The sequence below is a fragment of the Myotis yumanensis genome, unplaced genomic scaffold (assembly GCF_028538775.1).
Source record: "Myotis yumanensis isolate MYYU_CA2020_CCGP unplaced genomic scaffold, mMyoYum1.0.hap1 SCAF_11, whole genome shotgun sequence".
Lineage (NCBI taxonomy): Eukaryota > Metazoa > Chordata > Mammalia > Chiroptera > Vespertilionidae > Myotis > Myotis yumanensis.
In genome coordinates this window covers 39903843-39913106 of record NW_027223762.1, presented here as the reverse complement: position 1 = coordinate 39913106, position 9264 = coordinate 39903843, and the positions used below count along the sequence as shown (strand labels likewise).

Below are 9264 nucleotides of genomic sequence, written 5' to 3'. Positions count from 1 at the left end.
CCCCCCTCCTCCCCGGACACCCGCCTCCAGCCACCTGACAGGAAGGGCTTCGCCACGCAACGTCACCGACGTCCGCGATCCCGCCCCTGCCCTAGCCCCGCCCCGCACGCAGGGGCGGCGGCGGAGGGGCGAACGCGTCGGCGCGCTCCGCGCTCCCCAACCAGAGCTCGCAGAGCGCCGCGGCCACCGCCGCCGCCGAGCCGCGCGGGTGCCCGGATGTGCGGCGCTCGCGGAAGCCCCGCCCCCGCCGCCGGCTCCGCGCGCCCCCGCCCTCCGCCCCTCTGCGCGCTGCTTTCCCCTCCCTCTCCCGCCCTCCCCCTTTTTCGTGCCTGGAGGTTGCGGGTCAGCGCGAGCCACTGCAGTGAGTCCGTCACGGCTCCGGCGTGAGCTTGAGCGCGAAGCTGCAGCCCGGGAGCCGCCTGGCCCTCGCCTCCATCTCCCGCGCCTCTCCGCCTCGACCCCTGCTCGCCGCCTCTCCTCCCGCTCTTTCGGTTCCTGAATCTCGACCTTAATTTTTCTTCTCCCCCGCCCGCTCCCGCGTGCCCAGTCACCCCGTCGGCGCGGGCCCCGCGGCGCCGCCTCCCCTCCCCCAGCCCGCACCCCCTCCCCCGCGGGTGTCCCGAGGGCCGCAGCCGCCCCAGCCGAGCGCAGCTGGGCCGCCACCGCCGCCGCTTCCTGCAGGAGCCCGTCTGAGCGCCGACACTCTCCTCCGTCCGAGCCAGCCGCCGACCGCCCGCCAGCAAAATGGTGAGACCTTTGCTTCCCCCGTGCACCAGCCCTCCCCCGCGCGCCGCGTCCAGGGGCGGGGGCGGAGGCGAACCCCGACGCCCCCGGCGGGCTTCCCCCGCTGGAAAATTCGAGAGACCCGGCCGGGCTGCTGCCGCGGCGGGTCCGAGAGCCCTCGGCGGCCCCGGGGGCTTCGGGCCGGTGCTCCGCGGCGCCCCTGCCCTCCCGGCCGCCGGGTTCCGCCTCTGCCTCGACCCCCACCCCTTCCGGCCGTCGGCCTGGAGCCGCCCCCGGCCGCCCCGCAGGACTCGGGCGGCCCCTCCTCCAGGTGGAGCCCCCGGCCGCCCCCAGACTCTCCCCAGTCCGGGCTCTTCCGAAATCCGGCGGAAAGAAAATGTGACAAATGGCTCTTTATATAAGACCCGCTTTCTCCCCGGGCTGCGCCTGCTCCCACTCCCACTCCATTTTCGAGCAGGAGCCTCGGCAGCAACCCTGCCGCCCGCTTCCCCCTCTGCTGTCGGTGCGGGTTCCGCCGCCGGGAGCCGCCGTGCGGGGCTGCTCCCGCGGCGGCCGGTCTCCGCCTGGCGGGCCGGGAAGGGCCGACCAAGGTGCCGATTCACGGCCGCACACCCGGACTCCGTCTTGGCTAAATGGGGATGCTGTCTTTTTTATGCTTTCTTCCTGCCCAGGGTTTTTTGTTGTTGTTGTTGTTTTTCGTTTTCTTTGTTGCCTCGTCAAGTCTCTCCTTCTCGGTGGTTGTTTTTGAATCATGGCGATTTAAATTTGTCTTTCCTTACCCTCCCAGTCATCCCGAGGTAGAACTCCCTGCTGTAGTGTTTCCAGCCGACGCTAGGGGTGTGTCTCCCCGCCTCTGTCACCGCGGCCGAGAAATCAACGACGCCCTGTTAGCCCGTTACCGGTCCTCTGGCCCCGACCCGGGGCGGCCGGTGTCGTTGCCTTTTGTCATCAGGGATTTGTGTACCGGGCGGCCGAGGCTCGCCGTGCTCCCCCGGGTGCATCCGAGAGTCGAGCCTGTGATTTGGTTGGCGAATGCTTTTTCCAAAAGTCTCTCCCCAGTTTGGCAGAAGGTTTTCAGAAGGATGTGGGGTGGTAATGTCTTGCGCCTTTTCGTGGTCATTGCGTTTCACCCTGTGTGCAGAATTTAGGTAGCGTTTCAAAATAGAGTGTTGGGTTAGTGAAGACATTCTGTGGGTTGCAACGTGTAAACTCCATTTGGCGTGATTGGGTGAGAAGAAAGTGACGTTAGAATAGTCAAGTAAGTCAGCTTTTATTTAAAATACAGGTCAAGTGATTTAAGTACTTACTAGCTACCTTAAAATCCAACCTAGGAGCGGACTTAATACATGATCAGTGATGTTGATACGCATAAGCTTTTCCCTGCCAACTTGGGAGGCGTCTTAGGCAACTTTGGTCACAAGAATAACAAAAAATGTATGTAGGCTTTTCCAGGCTGTTACAGAAAACATCTTCGTTCAGTCATTCATATACAACTTCCTTATACATGTATTTTACTCAAAGGTCAGGATCTTGAAGATCTTTGGTGGATTGCAGGGAATATTTTTACCTGTATTTATAAACTAAATTTTCAGGAACAATCATCTAGCCTTTTGTTGTTTGTACATTATATAGCAAAATGATCTAGTCTGCAAGTATTTTTCTTTTCTTGTAGTGTATTCCCCTAACAACCCCCCCCACCTTTTTTTTTTTTTTTTTTTTTGAGATTTACCATACAATATTGTTTTCTTCCAGGTCATCATTTCCCTCTTCTTTCAGGTTTTCTTTTCAGTATTTATTTTCTGATTACTTGGCTCTTTTTTCTACCATTCTTTCAATATTATCTTAGGATCTACATTACTTGTTTTGACAGTGGCTTCCCAACTTTAGTATTATTTTGGTCAGTTGAACACAGCACTGGTTTCAGAGTGGCAAGGCCAAGTATCTATAGCTCATCTCTGCCATATGGGATATTGATTAACTCGAATGAATTGGGCTTTGGAGTGATCTGGTTCATTTTCCTAGCATACAATTTTGAAAATTTTCACTCCCTTAACTCTTACCGAGTATCATGAACATAGTTACATTTACATTTTTGTCAACATTTTAATTTATGAATTAATTTTTGAGTATCAGTGATTAAGTAAGGGGAAAGTAAAAGGCTTATTAGGTTAGATTGAAACAGTCAAGAATCTTGACATGTATTAATTTTAGTTGCTGTCTTAAAAGTACTTTTTCTTCTGAAAATTAAACCTCTAATTGAGTTTCATTTTTTTATTTTTTAAATCCTTACCTGAGGATATGTTGTGGTGTTTATTTTGTTTAATTTTAGAGAGAGAGGAAGAGAGAGAGAGAGAGAGAAAGAGAGAGAGAAAGAAACATCAAATGGTTGCCCTGACTGGGAATCAAACCTGCAACCTTTTTTTTCTTTGGTGTATGGGACTACACTCCAACCAGCTGAGCCACCCAGCCAGGGCTCTAGTTGAGTTTTAAACTGCTGAGCACTTGGGGAGGAATGGTGATTATGTATCTGACTACAAAACAATGAGTACTGACCTCCTGGGAATTTCCCCCAAATCACTAAGGGTCAGTTGCCTTTGATAAAATAAATAAATAAATAGATGTTATTGAAATAAACATATATCTTCACAATTCTCTAGGTAGGCATGTATAGTTTTAGAGTACTTAAATGTTACGTGTAAAGTAATGGAAAAAGAATAAAAATAATCAAATAGAAGAATGTTTAGGTCGCTGTGATTAAAAACAGTCTCTGAGTAATTTTTAAAGGAGTAAATTTTGTAGAGGCATTTTAAGAAACCTCCTTAACTTTTCACATATCAGAAATAGTTTTTACTATGTGCTTAGTATAATTTAGAAATATGACCAGGCTTTTTGTGTCTATTCTTATTAGACTGGGTAATATGAATTTTGTTTTGGATGAATATATGAACCTAGTGCATAAGTAATTTGCTACTTTAAATTTTGTTACCTAGAGCAACCTTGCATATAATAATCTTGTGACTTTGTGTTTTTTACCTTTTTGTTAAAATTATTGCCATGATACATAAATAGAATTTAAAACACATTTATTGCTGTTTACATTAACTGTACTTAGAATTGTACATCACATAGTCTATCTAGTTCAGATTCTCTGACAAAGAAAGAATAATCATAAAAAAATCAAACAACATGTCTTATGGCCAGCAGAATTAAAATTCACATCAGTCATGAGGAAAAAATTTCTCCACTCATGTTTAATTTTCTCATCATAGTGGATGAGAAAATTAAAAAGGCTCAGAGTTCAAGGTAAAGAAGCTGACTTAAGGGTAGGTCAGTAACCATGGGGGACAGACCACTGTTGGAGGACCAGGCATCTGTCATAGATAGTAAGGCAAGCAAAAGTACAAAGCCGTATAAGGAAGTCAGCTTGGGCCAGAAGGATTAAGCAAGTTAAACAGACTATGGGCCCAGAATCTGGGCAAGCATAAGGGATTCAGTCATCCTATATAATAAAAGGCTAATATGCAAATAGACTGTACAGCAAAATGATGTATCTGTATGATGCACACTGACCACCAGGGGGCAGACTGCTCAGCCAGAAGCCCTGCTCATGGCTGGCAAGAGCCTCTCCCACCTCCGCAGCAGTGCTAAGGACCCCTCGGGGAATATCTGCCTGCGGTCTTAGGGGAGTGAGAGGGTGCGGCCCGGGCTGAGGGACCCCTCCCCCCCAATGCACGAATGTCATGCACCGTGCCTCTAGTATTAACAAATATTTGCAGATTTTGTCTGTTGTTCACTGGTTATTGTGCTTGTGTGTAGAGAGTTGTAAATTGATTAAGGCAGGTTTCCTACCTTCATTTATGTAGAGAACATAAGGCAAATGTCAGTAGATGTGAAAAAAGTTAGCATGAGCGATCATACGAATAGTATACACAAAGCCCAATAGAAATTGAGGAAAAAGCAAGATCAGTTTCATCTGGGGTTAAGGAAAGTTTTATGAAGGAGGTGACAATTGAGCTGGGTCTGAAATGATTATTGGGATTGCAGTAGGCAGAGTTGGAGGCAGCTAGGAAAAGACTCTTAAAATCCTGGAGATAGGAACAGACAACATATTTGGAACACTGATCCTCAAAATGTGGCTCCTGGACCAACAGCATCAGCAGCATCTAGGAACTTGTTAGGCTCTGCACTAGAACAACTGAATCTAAAACTTGGAATGGTGCCAAGCAGTATAGATGTTAAAGATCTTTCAGGTAATCCTGATACATGCTAAATTTTGAGAGCCACTACTTAGAGGATAGCAAGGAATGTATTTATTTAAATTTTAGTTGAGTATCTTTTATGTTTGTACTGACTATGTAAACATAAGACATAATTGTAATTTCCAGAGAACTTAAGTAAATAAACTAAACATGGGTGCTGTAAAAGCACATGTCAGGGGAGAGACTTAATGTAAACTGGGGTTGGGATGGAGCAGGGAAGTGAATGTCACTCAAAGAAAGCTTCTCTGGAAGAGATGGTGTCTGAGCTGAGTTTTAAAATGATGATTATTTAGCCAGTGGGGAACTTGGCTCTAGATGAGAGTTTGATGTTTAAAGCCATGAAGGCTTAAGATATTCAAGCCTGTTGAGCATGGCTGGAGAGTAAGGGTTTAGGGTAGAAGGGAGAGAGAGGTTGTCAGGTAAATTGAGTCAAGATCTGGGGGAGAGGTTTGCATGTCCTATGAAGAAATTTACATTTTTCCCTTAAAGGCGGTGGGAAGCTATTATTTTTAAGCAGGAGAATGACATTATCACATTACAGTAGTTTCTCCCCTTTCCCCAGGGGGATACTGTACAAGATCCCTAGTGGATTCCTGAAACCACAGAGAGTACTGAACCCTATATACCTAAGTTATGTGAATGTGGTCTCTCTCACATACAACCAAGACTGCTACTAAGTGACTAATGGACCGGTAGCGTATAAAGTGTGGACACTCTGGGCAAAGGGATGATTCACATCCTAGGAGGGAGGGAGTAAGACTGAGCAGGGTGGTGTGGCATTTATCACCCTACTCAGTATGGCACCCAACTTAAAACTTATGAACTGTTTGTTTCTGGAATTTTACATTGAATGTTTTTAGACGTTGGTTCACCACAGGTAACTGAAATCAAGGAAAGAGAAATGTGGATGAGGGGAGACTACGGTACTTTTTTCGAGAGATCAGTTAGTTGGTCGTGTGGATAATAAAATAGGATAGATGAATCTGGACATGGGGATGATCAAGAAATTATGGTAATTCATGTGAGAAATCAGGACTTGAAAGGTAGTAACAGTGCATATGGAGTGGAGGTATGAGAGACTTTTAGGAGGTAGGAGATAGGACTTGGTGACTACTGGATTATGGGGAAGCAGAGGGGTGAATCCTGTTGTGGCTTCTGGCTTGGGTGATTGGATAGATGGTAGTGCCATGCATTCAGCAAATATTTATTGAGCATTTACTTCCATGGGAAGTGCTTTCCCATCCTCAAGAAACTTCCAGTGTGCTGTGATGACTGGATTCATCTCTTGTCTTTTCTTATATTTTGGTAATTAACATTTAGAATGCTAAACATTCTAAGTTCAATGGGACAAGGTGCTGTGAAATATTAACAGTTCCTGCTGCATAGATACAATGGCCCAGGAGATAGCAGAAGGAACCTGATAGTCTAGCCATAGGAAGGGGCAACATGTTTGAGCAGTGATTCTCAAAATGTTGATCCCGAGCTGTTGATGCAGCATTAGCAGCATCTGGGACTTGTTAGACATAACACTTTGTCTGCCTAGAAGATATAGGGCAATGAAATTTGGGAGAGTGATGATTTCTATTTTGGACATGTTGAATTTAAAGTAGTCATAGGACATCTGAGTAGATATGGCCAACAGGTAACTGGCTATCTCTGAAGCTAAGAAGAGAAATCTGGGCTTGGATTAAGGATTTGAGCATTGTCTTTGTATTTATATTAGGAAGTAGTTGAAGCCATGAAACTGGATGACATCCTATAAAGAATATAAAATGAGAAGAGTGCAAACCTAGAAGAACATTGCATTAAAGAGTCGGGATGAGAAACATGTGAAGGCTGTCTGAGAATAAATAGCTAGAGGGATAGTTGGATAATTAGCAGAGTGATGTCAGATCTGAAGGAGTCAGCAGTGTCTAGATATTGCAGAGATGAGGAAAGAGGAGAACTTAAAAGTGTCTTTAGGAGGGATCAGGTAACTTTGGGAACAGTACAAAAAACCCACACCATTTTGTACTGGTAGTAAGGAAAGCCAGGATGCCGTGAGTTGAGGAATGGGTGGTGACCAGACGTTGAGTATAAACTGTTCCTTGAAGCTTTGACTACTAGGAGAGAAGATGAAAGCTACAGAATTTAGGTTTGAGTAATAATTTATTTGGAGATTAAGGGAACAAGCCAGGAAAGAAGGTGCAGTTGAAGATTCAGAGGGATAAAGATGGAATTATTGATAGTTTGAGCAAAAAGGCAGGAAGGCATATAACTCTTTTTAGACAAGATTTTTCTCATCTGTTAATATGAGGGAAGGAGATAAAAATGAAAGCTATTACAGAGGACATAATCTTTAAGACAGTAACTCAGTTAAGTTTTGGGTAATGAAAATAAGATTTCAAGGGAATTTAAACAAAATGCAGAGGCCTTGTCTTTGTCTTTTCATTGCTATATTCCAAATACTTGTTATATTATAGATGGTAAGTAGTGTTTGAAGAAGGAATTGTGAATGAATAAATAGAATAAAAGAGTAAGTTCTAATGAGACAGTGGAGGCAATGAGTATTTTTTTTGAGACATTTGTGAAGAAAGGAATAAAGAAAAAGTGTTTTATAGTTGGAGTAAGTTTTTTTTTTCTTAGGATAGGCGATATAGGTATTTAAAATTAGAAGAGAAGCCAGGAGAGGGAGCTGTAAGAAATGATGATTAATAGAATGAGCCCTAGAAGTGGTAGAAAGAGGGATAAAAGGAAAGGAGGGACTTCAAAAGAGAGGGCGGAAATCAAGGTGAGGAGAGTAGGCCATGGCAACAAATACCCTATAAAATAAAGAGGTAATATGCAAATTGACCGCCTCACCATCACAAGATGGCTGTCTACAACCAGGCCAGCAGAGGGGTTAGTGAGGGACGACCAAATGACTGAACAAGCAGGCTGCGTGGGGCAACCAGGCCGGCATGGGAGTTAGTGGGGGACGACCAAACAACTGAATGAGCAGGCTGCGTGGGGCTACCAGGCCAGCGGGAGGGCTGTGAGGGGCGACAAGGCCAGCGGGGGGGGGGGGGGGTGGTGGTCAGTTGGGGGCGACCAGGCCAGCAGGGGAGTGCAGTTGGGGGCGACCTGGCTGGCAGGGGGGCATGCAGTTAGGGGCAATCAGGCCGGCATGCAGAGGCAATGAGGGGCGATCAGGCCGGCGGGGGGGCATTTAGGGGTGACCAGGCAGGCAGGCAGGTGAGTGATTAGGAGCCAGCGGTCCAGGGATGTCCTGGATTGAAGAGGGTGCAGGCTGGGCTAAGGGGGACCACCCCCCCCCCCCCCCCCAGCACGAATTTTTTGCACTGGGCCTCTAATGTTTTAATAATGGAGTTCATACCAGGTGGCCTAAATCACCTCAGTAACTTGAGATAGTTTAAGGCAAGATTAACTGCTAAAGTTGAGATTGAGGCAAATAGGGTGAGATTTAGTATGGAAAAAGAGTATAATATCAGTTGTGGGGGATTTGGTAGACAGGTAGCAGGGTATTAAGTAAATATTACTAAACTAGAGGCCTGGTGCATGAATTTGTGCATGGGTGGTGTCCGGCCTGCCCACTCTGATGGGGGCCCATGGGGCCGGGCTGGCGGGGGGAGGGGCCACGAGTGGTTGGCCGGCCCCACCCCCAATCCGGGCCCGGATCAGGCTGGTTGGCTGCCACAGTGCATGTCATAGGCACAGGTCATTCTGGTGGTCCCACTGTTTCGGTCGCTGGGCTTTTATATATTTAGACTAGTAGCCTGGTGCACGAAATTCGTGCACTGGAGTAGGGGTGGGGGGGAAGGGGCCCCTCAGTCTGGCCTTCACCCTCTCCAATCTGAGACCCCTCAGGGAATGTCCAACTACCTGTTTGTGCCCACACTTTTAACAGATAACAGCTCCATTGTTGTTTTTTTCTTTTGCTTAAAACCATTGGAATTAGTAGGTATTCAAAGTGTGTATACATCTTGGGGGGACACCCTGTATATCTCTAGTCAGTGGTGAAATAAACCAACAGCAGATTTGGAACCCCCAGACAGGGAACCTTGCTCACTCCCCACATGTCTCCCCACTTCACTTTCCACCTACGTGGGCAGTAGGAGAATCAACGTTTTCTCTCATTAATTCGGAAAAGCACGTCCTGTCACCCGCTGCCCAGCAGGAGTAAGCTAGGCCCCAAGCAAGCGAGACTCAGGGCAGCCTTTGCTCATGGGTGCTGGCCCCAGAGTGCACATTCCTCCTCTATAGTCGCCCCGACTATCCCACT

At 47.0% G+C, this 9264-nt stretch overlaps 1 protein-coding gene across 2 annotated transcripts in view; it reads left to right on the top strand.

The window, feature by feature from the left end:
• The first annotated feature begins 303 nt into the window (after positions 1 to 303).
• Positions 304 to 9264, top strand: part of PPP3R1 (protein phosphatase 3 regulatory subunit B, alpha) — a 65007-nt gene continuing 56046 nt past the window's right edge. Inside the window, exon 1 of one of the 2 annotated variants that reach the window (XM_070429368.1) lies at positions 304 to 747. In XM_070429368.1, coding sequence (XP_070285469.1) covers positions 745 to 747 — 3 coding nt within the window. In that variant the 5' untranslated portion in view covers positions 304 to 744. The remainder of the gene's footprint in view (positions 748 to 9264) is intronic. The other variant, XM_070429370.1, reaches the window with a different exon arrangement.